Source organism: Pelobates fuscus, chromosome 4 (assembly GCF_036172605.1).
Source record: "Pelobates fuscus isolate aPelFus1 chromosome 4, aPelFus1.pri, whole genome shotgun sequence".
NCBI lineage: Eukaryota > Metazoa > Chordata > Amphibia > Anura > Pelobatidae > Pelobates > Pelobates fuscus.
This window is the reverse complement of record NC_086320.1, coordinates 50,137,743-50,165,477: the sequence shown is the minus strand read 5'-3', so window position 1 is coordinate 50,165,477 and position 27,735 is coordinate 50,137,743. Positions and strand designations below refer to the sequence as shown.

Here is a 27,735-nt window from a genome sequence, read left to right as displayed (position 1 = left end):
TGCGTGTTATACGCCAATAAATACGGTAGTTCTACCAAAATTAGAACATTATATATATATATACCTTACGTAGAAGTATATGGACATACATCCCCTAATTCGACGGAAGGTTTCCTCCAGAACGTAACCTCTCAAAATTTGATTTCCAGAAATATAACCAATAAGGGTCATACTGTTAGAGCAACTGTAACTGTAGGTCCCAGGAAACTTGCCTAATAATTGTAGGCTTTATACCACAAGACAAGTTCTCTATATATGATTGTGAATCGCGTCTGATTGTGATCTCGAATAAGAGAATCTCCATAGTGTAACAAAGTAGTTGAATGAATAAAAATATGTCAAGATAAAACTCACAAACAAAAGTCATTAAACACTATAAATCTAAATAATACTTTAAAGGATCCAACACCAGCCTGCAGGGTACAGAAGACGAGGAGCGGCTGCAGTTCTGAAATCGGGACATCTTAACTCTTTTTTTTTTTAAGTGGAGGCCCATAATCGATAGATACACAAGAACAATTTAGCGTTAAAACTACTTAAAATATGACTAAGTAAGCTGGAATTCCAATGGCGACAGTAAATATGTTGCTCGATTATACATGCATTCTATTTCTCTGACCATGGAATGCTGGGAGCTAATTAGCTCAACTTTGGAATTCTCCAGTTTTAATTGGCAGCTGACATCAGATGTTCCATCAGACATTTTCTGTTGTTGTTGCAAACCATTCCTGAGTTGAAAAAATCCAAGATGGCCGCATCCAAACTGATAACATGTAGTTCTAACGTCATTACTCATTACTTACTTTAGTTTGGTGGGTGAAAAAAGTAGTAATTTATTTAGAACATCCATTTATACTGATTTGATAAATGAAAAAAAAACCTGTAATCCCTCAAATTATTATTATTATTATTATTATTATTATTATTATTATCACATTGTTTTGTAAAACAGAATGAAGACATTTCTATGAAATTAAAACACATGAAGGGTCTGTGAGGTTAGTAAAAAGACATTAAAGTTTGCATGAGTCAACACAATTTAGTAGCTATTTTCTCTGTTCTTTGCTTTGCTTAGCCATTTGTGGTTTGTAATCCATTCTGTTATGCAACTGTCTGATCACATTGCTTTTCAAGCAATTATACCTATTCCCAGAGTGAACTCAGTAAGACTCATTTTAAAACTACAGCAGTGTTTGGAAGAAACGAACCAAATCAGTTTTATATTATGAAATGTATCTTTTGCTGGCCTCGGCCTCTTCCTTCCTGATACATTTAGCAACATATTACGTATTACACAGATCAAATACATCCTATAATTGTATTGCGACCCTGTTGTGGTTAATAACACTGACAAACACTGAGGATACCTATGGCCTGTGACGATGCACTAAATAAATAGTTTACCCATTATAAAGTGCTGAGAATGGGCTTATTAATAGAATCTCATACCCAATGTGTTTTTGCTCTTGAATAATTGAATACATTAAATATTCTGTGTTTTGGATATTTCATAAATGGACATTGATTTACATAGATTAGGGGTTTATTCACTAGTAGGATATTAGTTTCTGGATTGCCATTACCTAAAGAATTATAATTTTATATGAGTGTTTTGGGTTAAAAAGGTTTATAGCCATTTTTTAAAAAGTGTTTACTGTACACAGAAAAGCCTTTAGGTGACACTGTAGGCACTGTAACTGCTTTACCGCATTGACGTGGTTATAGTGTCTGGAGTCCCTGGCACCATACTTAATTTTTTAATGCTAAGCTAGAGTCCCCAGTGGCCGTAGGCTAATGAGGAAGTGACTGCTTTCAGTCTACCATTGATGGTATTAGTTGGTACAATAAATAGGAAGTGTGTAATCTCTGCCTTAGTCATACATCCAGTGTTGGCCGTGGGTGGCCAGGGACCATTATTCCATGTTAAAACAATTAATAAAAGTTTAAAACTGAATGTAGAGACAGTACCAGTGACTCCAAGAACTATAACCAAATAAACTTGATGAAATGGTTATAATGCCTATAGTGTAAAATATTGCAGTTTCAGAGCACTAAGTTGGCCTCCAGTGGCTGTCTACCAGCAACATCGGAGGAGGCAGAGCCGCAACCCAATGACCAGGGACATCTGTGCTGGGATCACGTAAGTAAATACACGTTTTTTAAGCTGTCTTTGTTAAACAAAAAGGAAAAAAATAAATAAAAAAACACTTGAGATGCATAGCTTGATCATAAATGTAGGATAAACAGCAATTGTGTGCATTGATTGCTGTTTAGATCAACATAAAAATACAATTATGTAAATGTGTATTTTTTTTCATTTATTTATTCATCCTTTACAGAAATACTGAAGAGATGAAAAATGTTATACACTTATCTTGCAATATTTTACACGGGGTCTGCAGTATACGCATAAATACCAATTGGAAAAACCTTGCTTACAGGTAGATGTAAGCACCCAGATAAGTAAAGGGAAATTATCTTGAAGGGGATAGCCATTTTTCCGCACCATGGTGTCTGACCACTAAAAATTTAAAGATAAACTAAAATATTGCAGAAACATGGGTACACATCAAAATCCACTGTCCATCCAGTCGCTATCACTGCAAAGTTTAATTTCACCTGTCCATGAACCTTTCACACAATGGTCGTGGTGCTGAGGGTCACTCCAGAGTTTATTTGGAGAGTCTCCTTGCAATGAACTCAAGGTCACATTTCTTAATTGTAAATGACAAATGTTGACACAAAAAGCATTTACTGTGTGATGTACCAACTCAGCGCATACACTGTATGTATATGTGTTACTGGAGTAGCAACTGGGCTTTTAAATAAGTAATACGCCTTTATCTTTTGACATTCAAGTCATCTGTTGACGTTTTGATCCACTGCTCCATCCTTCTCATGATGTCAAAGAATAAATCCATATTACTTATTTAAATGCAGTGACACAACGGGAATGATAGGATTTTTACATATTATTTACGTGTGGATGTCTCAAGGAAAACACAGATGATACTCTTCTTATGCAGCTATATAGGGTGTGAGTAAATAGAAGAATGGAACAAAATATATAAAAATATATATATATATATTCATCTATCATTGTGAGTCAGAGCATATGAGAGGCAGTAGCCACAATCCACCAGGAATGCATCTCTTTGAAACTAATGCTTCTTTGTGAGAAGTCTCACTTTGAGCAGGTGCTCAAAGCGAGAGACAAAATGCCCCCACCCACCTGTCTGAGTAATAGCTGGAAGTGTTTTCAGACAGGTGGGTGGGGGCATCTTTGGAGCTTTCTAAAAATGATGATATTCCTTGATATTGGTACTACTAGAACGTAAGACAGAGGGCACTTTGTTAACTCTTGAAGTTATTTAGGGGTTTGGAGTGTTCCTTAAATGTATACCTCAGTTTTGACACACACATAGATACACACATGTATAGGCCTCTAAGGTATCCCAATTTCGGAGAGACAGTTCCAATTCTCAGGTCCTCTCCCATACTCCTGACTTTTGGGGAACCAGGCAACTGTCCCAAACAAGCTTATGCCCGCACTAAGCTCAGGGCATTAGAACCTTCAGAGACCACTGAAACAGTGCTCCTTGCAGTGTCTGCCCTCAGTTTGAATGATGGACAGAGAACTTGACGTGTATTCATGCCAGGCTGACCTGTCAATCCTTGAGGTAGACCCCTTTCTGGGTGTTTTCAACACCTTTGAGCTGCACCAGTTGGGAGGTATGCGCATACAAATAATAAACAGGACCGGATGCCCCATCAAGCCTCCCTGCATACAACTCCTCCTCTGACTCAAATATACCATTTTTTTAGATAGTGTTTTTTTATTATATTTTCATTTTACTATATAGTAGCTAATTTTTTTATTACAGACATGACAAAAACAGCCAAAAAGGAAAGACAGAAAGACACTAAAACACGAAAGACAAACTGACAGACAGATATACAAGAGAGAAAGATAAATTACCAAATAATAAAACACAATAGATAGAGGCAGCTATATTATAGTATTGACATCCTAACACTTTGAGTAAAGACTAAATTGCGTTCTTGTTAAATTCTGTTAAATTAAATTGTTAAATTCCAGTGTTTAAATTATAGAAACAGAGAAATAAAACAAATTGTTATTAGATACAAATATACACTATCTTTTTGAAGTAAACCTAGGGGACTTCATTATTTTTCATCTCATCGCTGCCCTTATTGTGAAAAACTTTGCCCAATGACATTTAAAATGTCTTAAACCAACAGAGCAAGAAAACGAAGTAAACAAACTCTACCACCCTTTGTTGTAGAGAAACAAACAGTTTCAAAACATTGAAAGGATTACTAATTTCTTCTCAGGTAAGTTGTGTCCATTTGCAATTCCTTAGACTGGGGACCACCACCTTCTAACATTCTATGTTGGTGTATGAACATCTCCAGATTCTAAAAAGTCCCTGGCCAACTTGTAACTTTAGTTAGACATCCCTCTCAGTCTCAAGGAACAGATTTGGCCAATCAGTTAGCTGTTAGCCAATAGAAATCAGTCTCAGCCTCATTGAACGAATGTGGCCAATCTGTAACTGTATAGCTGGTAGCCAATCGATATCCGTCTAAGCTTCAAGGGACAGTGTGGTCAATCTGTAGCTCAATAACTGTTATCCAATAGAGGTTATCCTCAGCCTCATAGTAGCTATCAATAATGAAAATTATATTTTAGCTGCAGCAAAGCTTGACTGTTTTAATAGAACTTGCTTATAAGGTTTAAAACTTAAAAATCAGTGGACTATGGTAATGGGGGACGTTGACATTTAGGTGGCACCATGCAAGGTGGGCAAAACCTATGGGAAAGCATTGGTAGTTTTTTGCACAAGTGTGACAAAATGCCGCACTGCACCAATCAGCATGTCCTTATAGATATGCATTGAATTAATGTATCAATGTTTCCTATGTGAAAGCATGGGATTGGCTGAGATCATTGCAGCGAGACCAGTGTTTCGATGGAAAAAAGAAATGTAAATGACTTTTAAATCCATTCAGAGGGGGCCACATACCTAAACATACCGTCTAGTACTTCAGTGTTAGGGATACATGTGTGTATTCCTAAAACTATAGTGTTCCTTTAAGGAAGAAAATAAAGGTTGGGAAAAGCCCACAAGAACCGACATGCCCATGGGTATTTTAAGTGAAGGTTCACTTATCTTGAGACTTGGCTTTCAGAGCGTTTTGATTGGTTGGCTTACTAGTCAACCAACCAGAGCACTCTTACTCATATTGAGAAATGTGTGAAATGTTCCCACCCATTGCAGTAGCTGACATAGTGTGGGAAAGCCTATGTAAGGACTTTCCCTACTTCCAGTGCTCAGTCTGTGGTGAACCCTGAATGGGTGAAGATAGCTTAATTTTTTTTTGTGGCACAGGTTTAATTTTTTTTTTCTGGCTTTTTTAAAGGGACACTATAGTCACCAGAACAACTACAGCTTATTGAATTTGTTCTGGTAAGTAAAATCATTACCAGGCTTTTTGCTGTAAACAGTGACTTTTCAGAGAAAATGCAGTGTTTACATTGCATCCTAATGATACTGTCACTGGCCACTCCTCAGATGGCTGTTAGAGATCCTTCCTGGGTCATTGCTGCCTAAAATGCATCTAAACATTCAGTGTCTCCACCCTCTGCATGTAGACACTGAACTTTCCTCATAGAGATTAATTTCATCTCTATGGGGAGATGCTGATTGGCCAGGGCTGTGTTTGAATCATGCTGGCTCTGCCCCTGATCTGCCTCTTTGTCAGTCTCAGCCAATCCTTTGGGGAAGCACTGTGATTGGATCAGGCTACCACTTCTGATGATGTCAGCAGACTGCTTGTTTTTTTTTTAGGCAAACAGCATGCAGATCTACAGCTTCTGGCTTGAATACAGTAAGATTTTGCTATGTTTATGGAGGCATGAGGGGCCCAGGGGAGCTAGATGGTGGTTTTAACGCTATAGGGTCAGGAATACATGTTTGTGTTCCTGACCCTATAGTGATCCTTTAATTAATTATTTTTTGCAATTCAGGTTGTGTGTTACTTCATTAGTTGGGTCGGGAATTGTGGATTTTTATTTGCCCTTTTTTGGGACTGAAGAACAAGGGTCCCCCCACACACACACACTATTATTAGAGTGAGGGAGGAACTTTAATTTTTTTTTAGGCTTTGATGGCTAGGGGAACCCTAGTCACCTGTGACTGGGAGACATACCACTATTTGGAGGGGTGGACAATGAAATGCCCACCCCTTCTTAACTTATTAGAGCCCCCACCCAATACAAATAAGTGGGGGATGGGGGGGACACTGTGTCCTTCCCCAACTATTATTATTAGAGCCCCAACCGTTGTCTATTGGTAGGGGCCAGGTACTACCCTCTTTATTATTAAATATGTGGAAGGCTGTGGGGGAGGATTATTAGGGCCCCCGACCATAGCCCTTGGGATGTGGGTTGGGGGGAAACAGGTCCTCCCCAATTAATATTATAATAGCACCCGTTTGTTGACTACAGGTGGGGGAAGGGGGACATAAATACACATAAAAGTCCTGCGCTCAACCTCCCACTACTCCTGGGTGACAGCAATGACCATAGTAAACATTAGCCCCAATACATACAATAAAAACCAAAGGAAAAAAAAGTTACTTGCACACTATTCCAAATCCCTGTGCATATTGATATAAATGGAGGTTTTTAATTCCACTCCAATGTCCATTAGATGTAAGCCCACCTGCCACCTCAAGGTAAAATTCTTAGTTAGGTCCTACACTAACACTTCACCTTGCTTGCTTCAATGTAAGGCAAAATAAGGGGGTTGGGGGGACATAAGGTAGTCCCTTCAGTTTATTTTCTTCCCACCTGCTGGCCACAGGTAGGGACATGAGGGTGGACAGTGATCTATCTACCCTCCATTACTTCTTTCACACTCATGGGGAATCTACATCTCTCCCCATTATTTCCCAAGTCCCATCGCAATGGGATGATGACTTTATAATTAATGGGCACCAATGGCTGCTCAGTTGCTAGCTTTAGAAGTTTAGTAGACATGCTCCAGATGGGGACATAGGAAGGTTTAAAATCTCCCTTACAGTAATATGAGAGTCTTATTCAGCCCCGTAGGCTTTTTATTTACTTATTTTACTTTTTTGATAGGGTGACTGGCTAGCAAGCGCTGACCAGCCTCCACATAATTGACTCTTATAGATTTTTTTTTTTTTATCCATATCTGGATTTTAATCCTCCAGGCTTAGGTTTAATTTGTTCAGCCCAGATTTCACCTGTCCGACAGCAGTCAGTCCTACTAAAATCCGGAACAAATCTAGTCCCATTCTAGACCTGATGTACAAATTCCGGACATTGTTCAATACCATGAACAATGTCTGTATTTTGCAGACCGAATGATCACGAACGCAGCCAAATAATTTTGCCCCATTCAGACTTTAGTAAATATCCCCATACAATAATGTCTTTTATAATAATTGTTTATTTTGTTCTGCAATTTTTTTATTTTTATTTTTAAATGGTAAAATTATTTTTATTTTTTTATCATAATGGATTCAATGGAACCGAGAGAAGGCCAGGACAGAGATGAATATTAGAAATCTCAAGGCTTTAAGTGATGATTACAAAACACAGAGCTAAAGGATGAGGCACTGATTAAGCAAAGACAATAAACCAAGACACATATACATATATTTTATTTGTGCAGATTAAAGATGTGGTGTGATGCTGTTGCATAAACAATATCATTTTATGCTATGTTAGTCTAAGGATATGATTCATCAAGCAGCAAATTATTGTAGACACTATGATGAATCATCCCCATACAAAACTATTTCACCGAGTGATAACTCATTTTGTGTGATGGACAAAAAATATCTGTCACCAGCAGATGTTGTAGGACTGTATCTAGCAAGTCACACAGTTCTCCCCAAAGCATATATTCTTTAGTACGGTCCACAAATACTGTATTCGTAGAAGAAATAAGCATATAGCCAAACACTGAAATAGATGCAAAGTGTGTTGGGCACTTTACCAAAAATGATACAACTAAACATAGTCTTAAATTAGAGGGGCAAAGGTTTAAAAATAATATCAGGAAGTATTACTTTACTGAGAGGGCAGTGGACGCATGGAATAGCCTTCCAGCTGAAGTGGTAGAGGTTAACACAGTGAAGGAGTTTAAGCATGCGTGAGATAGGCATAAGGCTATCCTAACTATAAGATAAGGCCAGGGACTAATGAAAGTATTTAGAAAATTGGGCAGACTAGATGGGCCGAATGGTTCTTATCTGACGTCACATTCTATGTTTCTATGTTTCTAAACCAACTACAGAAGATATGCAAACGTTGTCGCGGAGTGAAACATCAGTGGAAGAATGAGAGAGGAAGCTCCAGGAATTCATGCTTGAATCTTAAACGTTTCAGTCTGATTATTCAGCGCGTTTTACCCTGTCTCTGGACAGATAGACTGCACCCCAAAAATAACTCCCTGTGAAGCCATCAGCATGTGCACTCATGAATAACTCAAAACACTCATGCAGCTAACCTTGCACACACGACTTAAACCCCATACCCCAAGCTTTGCCTGACACATTACTGTGGTTATCATTCCGTTACTACCTCTTTTGTTTAGTCTTTCCCAATAACACAGTGTATCAGTCATATTTCTTTACTCATCACGTTTGTTATAATTGCTGAAATTTCTAATTTTACAGAGATTATGTTCTATGAATTCCTACTTACGCTCAACATACTGGCGCAACTTGTAGGTGTGTGTATAGTTTCTTCTGCATAGTGTGCAATGTACTTTGTGAAATACATTATATATATATAAATACGCAGTGAACAATCCTGTACTGCAGAACACTTAAAGTGTGGTTTGAAGTTCATCTGTAGAGTCCTTAGGACTTTGCCATTATCCCAAGGGCTGTTTTTTGTTCATTTGAGAAAATTTGTGTGATACAATGTGTGTGAAATAGACTGAGAATATGAATGAGGATGAAGAAACATTATGCACGGAAATCATTGTCTCTGTGCAGTGGTTATGGTTCCAGATTACCCCTAATATCCTCACTCAGTTCTGTATCAAACCATTCTGAACCCCTTAATAATATAAGTAATATCTTGGGAACTGGGTTAGATCTAATGAATGTATTGGTGATCAGAATCGATCTAACAATTAGCTACCAAAGTGAACAACATTTTGGACAAATCTTTTATTGAGGAGGGCTGATGGCAGATTAGGTCCCATTGTAAATCATTTACAATCTCTCCCATTATATGCTAGATCTATAAAAAAAACCCACAAAAAAAAACACATGATCATATCTGATCTAACAAAGATCTAACCAAGGGAATCATTTATTTTTTTAATATTTAAATTAGACTACTCCTCGCTGCAAGCTTATTACTGGCAAAACTTATGTGTGTGGTAGTCCCACAGCAACAGTAGTAGATCCCAGTTTAACACCCTTATATTCTTCAAGGACTCTGGCACAATTTTAATGATTTAAAGTGTGCTAATTTAATGATGCTGGGATCTCTGTGTAGGGGCCTTACTCAATATACGCAGGAACAATGGCACAATATGAAAAGGAAACTCACTGTAAGTATCTCAGTTTGTTTCAACTCGCTACAAAATAGTGATACACACAAAGATGGAGTTAGTAGTCTGCTAGCACCATAACCACTACATTGGGCTGTAGTAATGTTGCTCTGATTGTCCCTTTAAACTTGGATCACGTTAAAAAAGCTTGTTCAGATGAAAAGTAATAAAGAAGAAAAAAAAATTATTGTATAATGAACTCAATGCTATAATATATTTTTATAATCTGATATGCCACCACTGGAGGCGCACCAATAACAAGCGAGTTCTACTTGCTCTCTGAAGCCATTTCTAGTTTACCCTTTTGGAGCCGTGCGTCTATAATTCTGTTGATGGTTTATTGGCATGAGCCTGAAATTAAATGTATGTGCAATGTTGTGTGAAGAATTCATTGCACTCAGAGAACAATCTCTTTATTTGCCAATGTAATCACACAGCACAAACGCAGCAGTGAATTCTAGAATCTGCACACTGACCAGAACTCAGAGAATGAATGCAAGCCGAATGAAATGCATCGGTTCACTCATTTCCGGCCACATATGATGAATATGACAAGTTTATCACTTGTTCGACGCAGAAATCACAATTAAAGTGAATCTGTAATGAAAAAAAAATACTTACCTAAAATTGCTCCCATATCCAATGAATATACCATATATCACAAAGATACAAGGTGTGTTCAATGCAAAATATATCACTTTCTCCGTTCCAGCACCGCTGAGTGGGTGTTACTCTTTGTGTAACACCCACCTCCAGGCTGTCCTTCGCTCCACCTAAAGTCTTGTTTGATTTGCCCTACTTAGGACACAATCCAAGCAGGGCAAATCTCTTCAGTGATGTCAGCACGCTATCTTAGTGCCGACGTCAGTATGTAGTGATGTCACTCCGCTAATATTCTCCAAGACAGGTGCTAGAAGCGTTGGTTAGGGAATTTCCATAGCAACCAAAGCGCATGTGCTGTGGTTGCTATGGGAGGAGAGCGAAGAGACCTCTTGTGGGAGCTCTTTTCTGCTCTCCTTTGTAAATGAATGTCTCGGCACACTGAGGAATTGACTGACAGCTAGAATAGAATAAACTATTTTTACATAGATTTTTTTTTCTCCTAACCTATACATTTGGTAGCAAAACTGTTAGCATAATATACAGATAGAATTGTATGCTCAATCTATTGAGCAAACGTTGTTTGGGACATGACAGGTGCCCTTTAAATCATGCCATCATTTCATACCTCTGTAGCTTTTCAAAGAACCCGGTTGCATCAATTGTTGCCAAATCATATAAAATAAAATAAAAAAGTAAAATTGGTATTAAACCACTTTTTTGGTGTGTAACTTGATAAATCAAGACACATTTATTTTCGCACATTAAATTATAACTTCCATGAAATATTTCCATAGGAAACACTGCTAAAAAAGCCACCACCAGACCTCACCAGACATCGAAGGTCCATGTCTCTGTTTGTTTTTTAACTTTTGAGTAAAATTTCAGTTTGCATAGGTGGATACGTTGATAATGTAAGTATGTGAACATGGCTCTGTATGAGAATATTAAAGAATAGGGTAAAGGTAAATATGACTCTTCCCAGAAAGACAGATTTTTGTGTGAATGTGTGTGATTCAAAAGAAATTCCTACTGAAATAAACCATAAGCATTGTACAAATGTAATTTTCCTTGAAGGGGATAATATGAGATGTGTATTGAAAGACCCTGTGGACTGCGTCAAACATAGCTGTGTATATTCATGGCTATATTGACGTGCAGGTCAATCCAGCCAATGAGGCTTCAACACATGTAAAGTGTAGTGGGAACAATCATCTCTCTGATGCACAAGGATGTTTAATGACTCAGTCGGACATGCATTTTTTTGTGATTTACTTTGGTGCATTAGATAAGTGGATGCCCACAAGTCCTGAATTAGAGTTGAAAAATCTGTAAGATCTGTTTTTGGTAAGATGTGAAAGTGATATCTCTTTCTGGGTGAAGCGTGGTTACTTCTGCATTTATAGGTTTGAATGCTATTAGCAGAGTAAGGGTTTATTCTGCTTAAAGGAACACTCAGGGCACCATAACAACTTAATTGGAATAAAGTTCTTACCGTGCCAGAAAGTCCCTAGAGCAAGTTTACCTTTGGGGGTTATACCATTCTCAGACTGTTTAACCTCAAAGTCCAGTATCCTGCGCTCGATCGTTCAGCCCTCTGTCCTTCCGCTGCTGAAAATCTTGAAAGTGGACTTGGCCAGGAGCGCCGCTGATTGGTTGACAGCATCAGCTAACACTCTAAATCAATCAGTAGCTCCGTACTTACAAAAAGGCTAATTTCTCAAGCCGGTTTGTAAATGGGAAACTACTGATTGGCTTTGAGTATCAGCTGATGCTCTCAGCCAGTCAGCGGCGCCATTAGACAAAGCTTCCTCCTTCAAGATTCTGAGCAGTGGAAAGACAGGTGGCAGAGCTATCGGATTAAAGTTAAACCATTCATGAATCATTTAATCCCTAAAGGTAACTTCCAATGAAGTTGTTGTGGTGCCAGGAATGTTTCTTTAAGAAATAGCAGTTTTCTCATAGACAATAATAAGGAATTTCTGTTACGTCTGTAGAGTAATCTCTTACAGAGTTATTCATTAATGTGATAATTGTCAGAAATGCAAAGCTAAATTAAAAGTGAATTGAAAATTGATAGTCAAAATAGCGGAACCTAAAGCATTGCTAACTTGGAGAATGCTTTCAATTCGGCTATTTCGGCCTTACATTTGAATTCACCGTGTATTCACGAGAATCCACACCATACTATCTATGTGTTCATGTGTTCAACAGCTGTGGGGTCATGGTTGGACAGTCTTACTGCATACTTGCCAACAGTCCCACATTCAGTAGGACAGTCCTGATTTTGCATCCCTGACCCTCTGTCAGTGCATCATCCGAACACACATGCTTGCAGGGATGACAAGCTCCTTTTACAGCTGGGCGATTCATTGGTGATACCCTTGGTATGACCCATTTCCTTCCCATCCTGTCCAGGTTTCAGACTTTCCAATTTTGGATCTGATATAACTACAGAAAAATAGGGGCTTACCTACTAAACTATGATTGTTAGATTATTATTTATTTTTTGCAGAATTAGGCCCAACATATCCTAGTTATAAAATAAACTCTACAAAAATACTTAGGGATTTGTTTGCCAGCGCCTTGCAAATCACTGTTTAGTGAATAAAACCCCAAAATATGATAGAGCAAACATACTCCATTTTTTTCCGATTACAGATCCCAGCGCTTTCTCCCTTACATACGTAGCCAGCGTTTGTGGCATTAAACTGATGTACAGGGTTTTAAATTACCATGCATTTCATAGAATTGTGTTTTTTCTTCTCTCTCTAATGAAATGCACTTGGACATCACGGCCACGTTGTTAATAAGTGACTGGGCGAGAGGCAGAAAGCAGGCTGTCTGATAATGAACATGGACTGATGCTTTAAGTTCAACCAAGCTGATCTACTATCTCCTCTGCAGTGCGAGGTGCCTGTGGTGTCTGCAGTGCCGCAGTCATAGCAGTCATATTCATGCCCACGCTACTGAGCTGAGTGGGCGGCTGGGCTGAGTGGGCGGAGGTAGAGGAAAGCTCTGGGAAAGATACATCAATATAAAGGGAGATTTTAGTGTATAACAAAAGCTGCATTTCAGGGACCACGTTCCTTTAGCTTAATCGGTTACTCTGGTTTAAACTCTTTGCTTGTGTTAAAGAAACATCTACTTCATCTTTGTTTACGTTAACATACAGGATTATTAAACGTTTAACTAGGAATTGCTGGGTATTGATCAGGGAATTCCAAATTGTACATCATTTTTTTGTTTGTTTGTTTGTTTGTTTGTTTAAATCTGTAAGCTATTTTGCCAGCTCTGCAATGTTTTCCTTACAATTTAACCCCTTAAGGACACACGACATGTGTGACATGTCATGATTCCCTTTTATTCCAGAAGTTTGGTCCTTAAGGGGTTAAAATGCTCCCTTGCTTGTGTGAACCAGGGCGGCCTGGATCTAATCTTTTAACTATTCTCTGACCGGAAAGGGGTGATTTAAAATCCATCTATTGATGGGACTAAACGGATAAACTCAAAAAGCTACACAAACAGGAGAAATTTACGCAGTTTTTAGCCTCCACGGACAGAAAACGTTCATGGCTAACAATGCATGGTTTGACAAAGTCCAAATATGAGCTTTATTGATGGTTAATAAAGAAGGGCTAAAATTATTATTTGGGGTTCAGTGCTACGTTGGTGGGATCCAAATCTTGTGGCCCTCTTGAGGTTGTGGATAGGGTTCTGGTGGGACCTATTTGGATTCCGAGACTCACCATTCCTGGTTATTTATCAGGTGTACAATCTGCAGTGAAACACCAGAGAAATTAAATGCAAATTTTGAATGTGCACATAACACAAGATTTTGGTGAAATAATGCCTTAGAGCACTGTGCACATGCACATAGCAGAATGCACATGTGGTTACAGTAGCAGCCACCATGAGCACTGCAGACCTCCCACATCTGTCTTACACACCCCCTCCCCCCTGTTACCATGGGAATTGCACTGCTGTAAATCCCCCTTGTACTAATACTAATCATTTCGTAAATTAGCACTAACTCATTACATGTTTTTGTAGACCATTTTGCATTACAACCTGTGGACATGGTTGACAATAGTTTTCAGATGTGACCCACAGAAAGCTGCCGCGTCCCGCGTTTCCTATGGATCTTTGGAAAAATACAATTTAAACATGGACGCTCTTCAATATCAAAGTCAGTTATACATTCTGAGATGAAAAGGCATAGAATGTCAAGAATGCGTATTTACTGGAACACTGCAGGTATCTCTTCAAATGGGATATATTTTATTCAGTTTGTTTTTTCTCATTTTGTGCAGCTGGTCTGCAACTAATAGCATTGTCATTGTGACTCGGCTGAGTGTGAATATTCATTATTTGAACACTGTCTTTGTCTTAGTTACCGGTTTTAAATTACACATTTTTTACCTACACAAGAGTCCCGTTTCTATATCAGCATACCTGTCATCTGTCTTGTATTTTCAGGGACAGTCACAAAGTTTCACACCATGTACTTGATATTGTCACCATAAAAGAAACCATCTGGTCACCAAAATAACTTCATCAAAATGAGGTTGTTATTGTGCCAGGAGATCCTTGTGACTTGTTTAACCCCTCGGTACCCTCGTCAGCACAGTTTGCCCTTTCCAAAATCCGCTTTCTGAAAATCTTCAAAATGGAAGCGTCAGAATTTAGAGGCCTAATTTCACCAAACGGCCTGAGAAAACAGTTTCATTTTCCAAAGCCGTTTTTAATTTTTTTTATTATTATTAATGGGGAGCAACTGATTGGCTTAGAGCAGGCTTCCCCAAACTCCGGCCCTCCAGATGTTGTTGAACTACAATTCCCATGATTTTCAGCCTACCTATTTCATTTAGAGAATTGTGGGAGTTGTAGTTCAGTAACAACTGGAGGGCCGGAGTTTGGGGAAGCCTGGCTTAGAGCATCAGTTGACCACTCTAAGCCAACCACTGGCTACCCAGTTAACCCCTAAAGTTAAGCCAGTGCTAGGGACCTATTGACACCATAACAACTTTGTATTGATAAAGTTGCAATGGGGTCTGGAGGGTCCCTTTAATAGACAATGGACATAGTAACGTGCTTTGCTTTTTAACTGAAATAAATAATTTTATTTCTGACTTGTCTGAATATTTAGCAATTGTGAGGAAAATTTTCCCTTGCAATATTGGCATTACTTTACAAAAGAGTTACTTAGTGTATTAAGAAGAACTGAATGGTGGCATCGTGGGTCTTGTGGCATATTATGACCACCAATGTCTTACAAGTCCCTTATGAACCACCGGCAGTCTTAAAGGTAAACTCATAACCAATATATCCCGCCAAGTCTGCCCTGTGCCATACCTTGATTTAATATCAACTCGTTAAAGAACTGCTATACCTAAACTCAAGTTCTCCACCCCCTCTCTGGCCACCATGGTTATGTGGAGTTATCACTTCTTCATTATCAAGGTCAATCCACCCCCCAGCACTCCTTGCCGTTCTCCGCCATCCATGTACAAAACCAACACTGACAATGACCCCCGTTATGCACTAAGCAGTGAGCTATGGTAGTCATGTTGCTTAGGGAGCCCATTAAAACAGGCCAGTGCAGTAAATATATCCCAATGTCTCCTTCATGGCTGAAAAGACTCTGAAAATTAGAATAAAATGACTCTCATTAACTGCTTGTTAAATCCACTTTTTAAAAAATTTGTTCATCTTAAAAGCCAACAACGTTCGACCTAGTGATGTGAAATAAAAGCGGGCACTTATGACATTTTATGCCTCCATCAGGATATTAAATCTGAAGAAAATGACATGTAGACAAATTATCACACATTCCTCTGCTATCTGAAATCTGTCCTGGTGAGTCAGTCAATCAGAGTGTTCTTTAAAAACAGTGGGAGGTAGCTTATTTAGCCAGCACAAATGAATGCCTATATTAGTTATAAACATGGCAAGCCAATGCATAATCAGTCAGTGTAATAAATATATAACTAACTCAAGCCAATTGCACACATTGTCCTAGACATGGCAAGGATAGGTCAGATTTTATTTTATCGGTTCCATTCACTAACAGTGAAAGCTCCCCATGATTCCAATATGACCATGTCTTTACTTCCTTATAAATGACTGGAGGAGGCCATCCTTGGCAATGTGGTGCAAGGAGGGAGGTACATACCTCTCTGTCTGTCTGTCTGTCTGTCTCTCTCTCATCCAAAGCAGAAAAATTGCTATAACATTTATTCACTAAACATTAAACTATAGTGAATTGAAATTAGAACTGCAAACTGTGATTACACCTGAGTGGGAAAATTCTTTAAAAGCAGATGTTTTATTTTATTTTTTCCCAAAATTAGACTTGTAAATATATCACAATTCACTGTTTATTGATTAGACATTTAAGATATTCCCAGAACCTAGACTTGTGCATAGTGGAAAAATTTGGTCCGTCTGAAAAATAATTTTTGGTTCAGTTTTTGTCCATGTGGCATTTCGGTTTGAACACGTTTCGCCCATGTAATTTTGTTTTCGAGAAAAACAATGCGGACTAAACTGGAGGGAAAATTCAGTGTACTGTAAAATATATATAAATATTAGATATATATTTAGTAATACTGATAGGTGCATTTTCCCGACACAGATCAAGTAAGAAGAAATAACTAATAGATCAAAAAAAGGAGGAGCAGTAAAAACCATATATATTTATATATTATATATTTAATATATTTGTACACTATATACTCTGCCCCAGATCCACCTCATCATCAGAATTGAAAAGGAAAGCTTTGCATTGGCTGAGATTGTCAATTCTAAAGATCTCAGCCAAGGAGGCTGGGTGGAGGCTCATTGAATTGAAATAATGCATCTATATGAGGAAAGTTCAGCGTCTTCATGAAGAACGTGGAGACGCTGAACGTCAGTACTAACCCAGGAAGCAGCTCTAGTAGTCGAGTGACTGGGCAGTAATGTGAAAGCAGTGTTTACAGCATAAAGCCTGCAGGGACTGACTATACTCAACAGAACAGATACATTAAGTTGTAGTTGTTCTGGTGACCATAGTGTCCCATTAAGTAAATTGCAAATAGTTGTGGATGATGGTACAACACAATTGAGTGATCTAACAACAAAGGTTTTTGTATTTGTAACAGGTTAATCTCATCTGTAATAGAAGAGAAGCAAGAATAACTCTTTCAACCCCATTTGGAAATGTTTGAAAAGGGGAAAAAGATGATTTGAGGTAGAGGTAAGTAAGAGAAAGTGAAAGGGTGATATAGATGGTGGCATCTCAATATAAAATATTATTAAGAAGCTGAAGAACAGCAGGTGAGTTCAGTGGGAGATCATAAAATATATATAATTTCTTCAAACTTTTTTTCTGCAGGAAAAGACTATAATAAGTGTACTGTTTGTTTTGCTTATGTATGGATTCAGTAATGAACTTAGTTGGATTTAGTGAAATATTATGTTTTATTGTAATCTTGTGTATAATATAAAAAGTAATACATGCTGGGGTATGTGAGACCCCAGCATGTTACCAGAGAGAGCTAATAAGCTGATCGACTCCCTTTGACACCATTAATGATAAAGAAAGCCAAAATATCGGCATGGCTTTGGATCTTACTTGCTGGGCAATTGGGGCGTGCATTTTTGACAGTTTTTCAACATTTATAGCTTCATACAGTTGTGATTTTTTGCTGTTTTGTACGAAACGGTGCCATATTTTGTGAAGTTCCTCAATCAAGTTTTTTCATTTAATTTTTTTTGTTTTGTTTATGGATGGATAAAGAGCTAGTTTGACTCTAACATAGACGGAGCATGCTACACTGAGGATTTAACAGTTGCTGCCTTAACTAAATAAGCTATTTCATAACATTTTATTGTATCAACATCAATATAAGCACAAAATATATCACAATGAATGCTAAAACTGTAGATCCCCTTTAAATGCACAACTACCTATATCATTTTGCCTCTCGGTAAACAAACACGTCTGTTGTCCTCCATTTAAAATATGGTTTACTTTCGCCAACTTAGCTAACTGGAACTGTTAGATAGAAATGCTGGACTTTATGGGTTCATTGGTCAATAACTCAATTCAAACATTACAAATTAACAGACAAATATTACATTTGCTTAATGGGGTATAGCATTTTAGTTGCAGTGTTTGGGCAGAAAAGGAAAGATTATTGGAAGGCTAAAAGCTTCTGTTGAATCAGCAAAGAATATCTATTATAGAATGTTCATAGAATCTAAGGTTGTGCTATTGCCAGTTTAGTGTTGCAATTAAAAAAGTAGGTTAATGAATATTAGAAATATGTTCTATCCTGCTCATATCTTTTAAAAGATCAATGTGCGGAAATAACACATGGACTTCAAATAGTTAAGAATGTGTAACTGCATTGTAATAGCCACACTAACAGTACAGAAGTTTTGGTATGTAATGCTATTCGCTATCAAGCATTTGAGCTCACCGCTACTATTTTCACGCATTGATAAAAATTATGAATAAAAATTAAAAACTATTCACAGTTCTGTTCTGGCGTCTAGCTTGAGATAAATAGATAATACTCTGCAAAATTATTATAGTTACATAGTTACATAGCTGAAAAGAGACTTGCGTCCATCAAATTCAGCCTTTCTCACATGGGTTTTTGCTGTTGATCCAAAAGAAGGCAAAAACCCAGTCTGAAGCGCTTCCAATTTGGCAACAAACTAAGAAAAAAAATCCTTCTTGACCCCAAAATAGCAGTCAGATGTCTCCTTGGATCAAGCAGCTATTACCTCACTAATTAGAAATGATATCCCTGTAGGTTATATTTTTGGACATATTTATCCCATTGCAGTTTAAACGTCTGTATGGACTCTGATAAAACCACCTCTTCAGGCAGATTATTCCATATCCTTATTGTTCTTACGGTACAAAAATACAACTTTCCTTTGCCCAAGACTAAATCTCTTTTCTTCCAGCCTAAATGTGTGACCTTGTGTCCTTGCATATCTCTGTTTATGAATAGATTTCCAGATAATGGTTTGTACTGGCCCCGAATATATTTGTATAATGTTATCACATCCCCTCTGAGGCGCCATTTTTCCAAACTAAAGAGATTTACATTTTTTAACCTTTCTTCATAACTAAAATGCTCCATTCCTTTTATCAATTTTGTAGCTCGTCTCTGCACTTTTTCTAGTGCCATGATATCCTTCTTTAGAACAGGTGCCAAAAATGTCACAGTATTTTCAAGGTGTGGTCTTACCAGCGATTTATAAAGAGGAAAAAGTTTATTTTCATCCCTGTTTTTACAAGACAAAACCTTACTGGCCTTAGCAACTGCCGATTGGCATTGCATATTGTTGCCTAATTTGTTGTCTATCACAATTCCCAAATCCTTCTCGTGTGTGGTTATCCCTAATTCACTACTATTTAGGGTGTAAGTTGCTTGTGCATTCTTTACCTCGGTTGGCATTAGTGTCCTCCGCACACCAAGCTCTAAACATTTAACATGCACGATTTGCTAAGTTACCACTACACAAATACTTTCATTGCCAGGACTAGAACAACATATCTCTCAACAACAGGATTTCAATAAAGACAGAAAGGGAATAATTAATATAGAAGGATGTTGGGAATCCTCATGATGCGATATTACATAAGAAAGAGCTTCACCGTAACCAAATACAACGAAACATGAGTTACAATTCTCCCCAAAAAACAGACACCCTGTGTATGGTGGGTTGAGGTTTAAATGGTGGGCTAATTGCATGGTGCAATAAAGTGGAGGAGTTTTAATGTTTTACATATATCAGAGACATATGCAGACTCTTTAGCTGGGTATAAATGCCAAAGTGTCAGGTTCTGTTTAACACGATGAGAACAAAGTGTAATGAAAAATGTGAACTTTTTTTGTATTTTATCTCCTAGAGTGGGAGAATGTCATTAAAATAAACAATAAAAAAATAAGCAGCAATGAGTTTTTTACAGTAGATTGTCTGCCTCTTCCTTTGGAAGATTTATGGTCTACTACGGTATAGTGTGATTTTTGTTCAAAAATATGCACTTTGCATTAATGTATTATCTAACTTTGCTGTCAGGTCCATTTCTGCGTTATCGTTAATTCTTAGCATAGTGGGTTATTTTTAAAGAACTTCGCAAAACAAAAAGTTCTAAATCTTGAGCAATGATGACAAACATTTTATCGGTTTCCAAGGTGATTGCTCAACTTTTAGAACTTTTGCCACGTTCTTTCTAAACAATGCCCATAGCCTTTTCAAATGTAATTTTGATAGATACATAATACAGTCCAATGTTTGTCACTGAGCAGCGGCGACGTGTTCTTAGTGATCACGGCATAGTTTAAACGATCTTTATTTTAAACGAGTTTCTTGTTTTATAATATGAAGGATTGGAGTTTTCTCAGCAATAAGGCAATCCTAACAGGTTTTATTTCTGAATTGAAGCACGATTTTATTTCGGATGAATACTGTCCGTCAGTTTAATTGCAGTTTTTATATTAATGAATGAACATCACGGACAACTTCCTTTCCCCTTAAGAGTGTCATTTATAAGGGCGATGTCTTGTCTCATTCTTAAGGTCGTAAATCATGGTCCATTGCTGCTGTCTGGAAACTGTAATAAACAGTGCAACATTAAGTGAATAGCCTTTAAACAAATCGACCTCAAAATTACTATTTACAAACACTGCTAAATCTATAAAAATACCGAGCTAATAATTAAGAACCTATGGGATATAGGACCCAATGTCCCAACATTTCAAATGGACAAAGAGGGACACTTTAATTGTAGGGGTATTAGGAGGTTTGTGGCCAGGGGAGGGGCTGTTCTTAGGAATTTGAGGAACAGTTTATGCAACTAAAATGGAATTTGGAACATGGAAACTGCATCTTATTTACACAGACCATTTTCTAAGTGCATTTATTGTATATTAAAGGCACATTACTAGAAAAGAGGGACAGAGGGATTTGGGCACAAAACTGGAACTGTCCCTCCTAAATAGGAGCTTGGGATGTATGCACATGACTAATTATTAATAAATTAAATGTCTGGTTGTCAAACATGAAAATAGCTGGGGCTATTTTGCCTCCACCCAAAAAAACGGATCTTCACCTGTGTGTCCCTTAACTCCCCCTCTTGAATGTCTTAGCACTTTTTTGTTTCTGGTCGCCTCTTTTAAATCTCTTACCCCCGTTAGGGTATCTTATTCCACTTATGAGTCTTAAACTCCCCTTTGTGTGTCTCTTACTCACCCCAGTTTATTTGTGTTTCTCTTTCTCCACCAGCCCCTTTGTGTGTCTCCTACCTCCCCCAGGCCCTTTGTGTGTCTCTTAATACCCCCCCCACTAAAACCCCTCTGACTTTCTTTCTCCCCCAGACCCTTTGTATGTCTCCCCTCCCCCTGTCACTCTGTGTATCTCTTTCTCACCACCAGCCCTTGTTGTGTGTCTAAAAATGTAATAGCACAAGATTTCCTGCATAAATATATAGATAGGTACATGCACCTCCAGGCAATCAGCCATTCCAGCAAGGTGCTCTATGCTTCCATATGTGCCATGCAGGCTTCTTCTTCCCATGACAATAACAAGTCGCAGACAGATAATCATGCAACATTTTGAATTTACATTGAATGCTATGCCAGATGTGTATATATATGTTCCTTTTCCGTATCAGCATAAATCCACTGAAAAAAAAAAAACATATGACCTAGCTGAGAAATATGTATAGCAAGGTTAGGCTAAACTTATCTTTCAACTGGTTGGTGGAACGCAATGACCACAATCTGACTTGTTACGCATGATGCGACTTACTGTCCAACAACAACTGGAAAGCACGATAGTCGCTAATAAACCACAGCCATGTCACAAGAATAAACTACTTTACACAATACATCACTGATTTACATCACAAACAAAATACTGTATATAACTTTTCTTAGGATCCTGAGGCACGACAGTGGTGTAGATCTGCACTCTAGGGACACGTCATAAATGCAGATCATTGATGACTAACAATGACGTTGATGTTTAGCAACTACATCCCCCTGATGTTTAACCAGCCTGAGAAATGGATTCTGGGTTGACATCATCAGCTGTCACTAGATCTTAAAATGCAGCCCCAATTGCATCTTCATATTCAGGGCATATATTTTCCTCCTCATTATTACTTCCCTTTTAACAATCAGTCTACAAACAATAGCAATTCCCCCGAGGCACAAAAATGGCATATACACCAAATCTATTTATGGCTGACCTTGAACAGAGATTTCTATCTAAACATTGCCAGAGTTTTACAGAAGATATAGATCTATATTTCACCATAGACAGAAGAAATCCTTTAGGATAGTCATAAATCTTTTAACTCATTACATCCATCAGACATATAATGAATTTCACTGTCGATCACTTTAACGACCCAGACATCAGCATAAAAACTAAAGCCAAACACTATGTATTCATATACTAAAGAAAAGAAACCAACAACATAGATACAGTCATTTTTTTTCTTGTCTGTGCGAGGTCACCATTAGGGAAGGGACCTTGGGAAGCTGTTCCATAAAACTAAGTAGCTTTTTTTCCCATATACTACAATTTTGGTGTATATTGGATACTACTTGTATTTTATACAGTAATTTCTTTAAACCAAGACTTAAAGCTGTGTTATGGGCAAACGCAAATATTACAAGCTGGACCCATTACTGTCCTAATGTAGTCATCATGGGGAAATCAAGTTGTATTGTGTGTGTTTGATAGCAAAATAATATACATTCTCATAACTAAGCATTTGTGGAAGAATCTGATGGACACATGTCTGTCAACCTGCCCTGACTTCTATAGTTTATCTATGGATCTTTCAAAACATGTTTTTAGCACAATAGAATACTTTCTCTGGTATATGCATTCATCAAGCAGCTCAACTGTGTCATGCCCGCTGCACATTAAATGCTGGGAGATAATCAGCTCAACCGATAATATTACAGACTCTGGCTGCAATACATGCTCCAGATTTATGTCTCTCTATGCTGCTAAACTCAGTAAACTGCATTTTGGAGAAGGTTCCTCCTTCGTGAAAGCGATACTTTCATATGGTAGCTATATGACATGGTCACTTTAAAAAATGTATTTATTTGCATGGACCTAAAAATGAATGTCTGTATCCTGTCTCAATAATGAAGAACCCATGACTTGACAAATGGATTCATCGTTAATAGGAGTTCCAAGGACAGAAACGTTCTAGAATAGTTACTGTCAGGTGGAATACACACAGGGTTGCTCGAGGAATATTTTTAGCAAGGAATATTTTTAGCTTCTGGTCCAATCAAAATTAGTTGTGAATGGACCTTCCTGATTTAAATACGATATTGGAAAACGATTTCCTGTTTAACGTATAAATGAACATTTAAACAGAATCATTGTTTTGTTTTTTCGTAGCTAATGCTTTAGAGAGAGAACATTTGTGAATACACATTCAGATACTTGTAAGGCACCCTTTATGCAAGTATATTAATTATTCATTCTGCAGAACTGTTTAGCAAAATTAAATATTCTCTTTTAGTGTGAAATGGCTGCCCAAATCATTTCAAATCAGCTTCTCAATTATCTTCTCAATTATTAGCTTCTCAATTATCATACATGTAAGAAAAAGAAAGAAATCCTTGCAACATATTTGGCTGAAAACACATCACCAACTTTCTCTATGAAACTCTTAGAATGCAATTTTCATAATACTCTGACAGGCGTTGCAAAAAATGGAACTGCTGGAAACCTAGTCCAACAACAACTGGAAAACTATCAGGGTTATTTACCAAAGTGAATTTAAAATTTAAAGTGATCATATAGTCACCAAAATAAATTTAGCTTAATGAAGCAGTTTTGGTGTATAGATAATGCCTCTGACGTCTCACTGCTCAATTATCTGCCATTTAAGAGTTAAGTCACTTCTGTTTCTGTCCATACTGCCCTAACTACATCTCCCCTGGATGTGACTGACAGCTTGCATTAAAGAAATCGGTTCATTTTTAATCAGATGTTAACTTATTTTAGATGGTTTTATCTCCTTCTGTGTAAACTGAACTTTAATTACACACAAGAGGCTGCTGCAAGGTTTAGCAAGCTATTAAAATTGCAGTAAATCAGAAATTCTAAATTAAGAAGAGTGTGCAATAAAGGAAGTAAACACATTAGAGCTCCCTTTACAGGAAGTGTATAGGAAGGTTGTGCACATTACATGCATGGAGGTGTGTATAGGGCTACAGAAAGTAAGTGATTTAACTCCTAAATGGCAGAGGATTGAGCAATGACACTGCAGGGGCATGATCTATACACCAAAATAGCTTCATTAAGCTAAAGTTGTTTTGCTGACTATAGTATCCCTTTAAAGTCAGAGTAGCCAAACTTCAGCATAGCTGGCTTAAATAATTTTACCAGATCCACTATTTTGACCTTACATTTGATATTCACTTTGAATTCACCTTAAATTCTCACTTTAGTGAATAACCCTGTATAGATATCTTTTTATAGGAAATATCAGTAGGAATTTCACTGAATTGTTGTGCTATGCAGTGTATATATATTTTAATTATTTAATATAAAGTTAATTAATGACATATCAATAAAAAAACTTAATCATAATAATTAATGAACTGAAGTCCTTAAAAAAAATATCTGGTGTACAATACACAAATATCAGGCTTGACAAATTATCACGTGTAACATAATTGTCAACACCATGAACCAAACACGAGACACATATTTACTGGGAAATCCAATCCATCATTCTGTTGGCAAAGAACACAGATGGAAGTTGGCCATGATTCTAACGGGAGCTCCGACCACCTGCGTTAATCATTCATTAGACAAAATAGTTATCTAAGTGAGGGGATATCCTGAGCCAAAAGAAGTCAAATGATAACTAAGTACAGAGAAGAGAAGATAGTTTACGAAAAAGAGAATAAAACTAGAAGAACCAAGGATCCCTATGGAGTACAAAGGGCACAAGAGAAACAGTGTGACAAAAAAACAGAATAGCAGGTTGAAACGACAGCTGGAGGGAGGGTTTGGAAACAGGAGAGTAGTGATAGGAGAAGCAAATGGTATGACAAGTAGAGAGACTTATGCCAAGTGACAGTGATGGAGAGAGACTCGTTGGAAAGATATCCACTTGGCAGAGGTGAACACAGAACAAGGTTCTGTTCCTCAGTTACAATCCAGTCTTCAACAATTATCACATGAAGTTTCCATACACAATTATTAAAGGTCATAGTATGCATACAAAGTGTGGATTTGGGTCATTCTATGATTGCATGCCTTTTGCACTTTTAACCAATGTATTTTTTTATTTTTCTTTGAACATTTGAACATTGTATATTCAAATAAAAATCTTTATTTTTCTATTTAAAAACAATCTCTATTAAATTGATTTTCTCACCCCTCCTGGGTGGTATGTTTATTCCTCATTCTCGGGTCCTCTACCAGAGGCCTGGGAGTTTGAGTGTTCTGCACAGTATCTTAGCTGTTCCTAGAACTGCACTCTTCTGGACAGCGATCTCAGATGTCCCACATGGAATCTGTTGAAGCCACTCCCCCAACTTGGGAGTCACAGCCCCGAGTGCTCCTATCATAACTGGGACTACTACTGCCTTCACCTTCCCCTTCCTTTCTAGTTATTCTTTCAGTTCTTGGTATTTGTCCACCTTCTCATATATATATATATATATATATATATATATATATATTTATAAGATGTCAGGTATGTAAGCATTAACACCTTAAGAGCCTTACCTTTCTCACTAACACTTTCACTTTCAATTTCCACATCATCGCAGCTTGTGTAGTCCGGTGTAGAGGCTAACTCTTCTTCTGAACTGCTCAGTGAAATCTGACGCATTTTACCAGCCTTTTTTGTTTTATGAGGCTTGGGTGGTGGTGGCCTGACAGATTCAGATTGGTCTGAGCTAAGTGAATCATTCCTTAGCATAGTTTCCATTTTTTCTCTTTTAGTTTTTCTCACTGCAGAACTTGGATCTAAGTGATGCTGTTTCCTCAAAGAATCTGTGCGCCTCATATCCGGCCTATCATTAGGAATAGGGCTCCTCTTAGGTGTTGGGGGACTATGATTTGAGGTCCTTTGCCGACCAGGACTTGGCCCCTGCCCATCTCTAGTTCTTTCTATAGAATAAGAACGTTGGCTTTCCATGGCCGCTCTACGCTCAGATGCTGACCTTTGTCTTGATGGCCGCTCAAGCCTTAACATGGACATTCGGGATTCCTCTAATTCGGTGTTTGCCAAAGATACATCACTGTGTCTTCTTTCATGCCGTGCCCTGGATACCTCAGCATGCATGCGCATTTGCTCCTCATAAGGTTGTGGTTTAACTGGGTATCTAGCCAAATTTGGGTCACTTCTATATCGTGCTTGATACTCTTCTTCTCTTCTTTGCCTTTCATATTCTTCCCTATCTTGGATATCCTCCTCATCTACCAAATACTCATTAGACCGTCGCCGACTTCTCCTGTAGTCACCATGCTCATGTTCTTCATACATTTGAGGCCCAAGGGGCAATCGCCGGTCAGAGTAATCCGATGGTGACCTAGGCATTGCACTGTCTGATGTAGCATACTGTGAATGTTCACCTATATCATCCCTCGTGTCATAACTTCGATTCTGTTCTCTGGATATTGATGGACTTCTTTTCCTATGACAGTAAAGAAAATTCCAATTAGAAATTGCAGTTCAGCAAAAATAGCTCAGCCACAGCTCACAAAATGCATTTGCCATTACTAACTTGTCAGAAACAGACAGTTCAGTTTTCAATATCAATCATTGCTTGTGATTCTTTTTCATGTATATGTCATGTAGGAATGGATCTATAGATGTTAAACAAGACAAAAGGTACTGTTACAATAATATTTTTTGTGAAGACTCTGGTTGTCTAGTATCTGTTGGCTAGAATTCTCCAGGAGCACTAGCATCCACACACCAGTTTCTCCTAGTCGTAACAACCTGTAGCTCGGTTGATGAGTCAAAAATACAAGAGGGTGGCTTGGCAATTGAAAAACGTAATTGTTGCTTTGCTACTTGAGTTTAGTCATTTAGAAAATCAGCAATATAGTTTTCTTTTTCAAAACTATATTTGGCCACAAGGTGAGTCTATGGTTCGATATAGCATATCCCTTTTTCTGAGTTCCTAGTTTTTCTATGTAGTCCCCTGAGACTCAATACGCTGGGCTAGGCTGACTGAATCCATATCTAAACAGCATACTTTTAGAACTATCCTAACAACTACATCCTAAAGCTCCATTCACCCACTATTAATTAGATAAAAATATAGAGATAACTTTTTCGAACATTCTTATGCATGTCTAGGAACCAAGTTCAATGACCACATATATAAGATGATTACAGTATTTAAAGGGTTACTCCAACCACCAAGACCATTTCTGCTTTTAGAAGTGGTCAAGCTGGTAAGAGTCTGTATGTGCTGCGTCTTTGCTTGAAATGCTG

At 37.8% G+C, this 27,735-nt stretch overlaps 1 protein-coding gene across 11 annotated transcripts in view; it reads right to left on the bottom strand.

The window, feature by feature from the left end:
- Positions 1 to 27,735, bottom strand: part of RIMS2 (regulating synaptic membrane exocytosis 2) — a 627,382-nt gene that overhangs the window by 296,788 nt on the left and 302,859 nt on the right. For all 11 annotated transcript variants that reach the window (XM_063451151.1, XM_063451153.1, XM_063451154.1 and 8 more), the window contains one exon: positions 26,013 to 26,926. In XM_063451151.1, the coding sequence (XP_063307221.1) occupies positions 26,013 to 26,926 (914 nt within the window). The remainder of the gene's footprint in view (positions 1 to 26,012; positions 26,927 to 27,735) is intronic.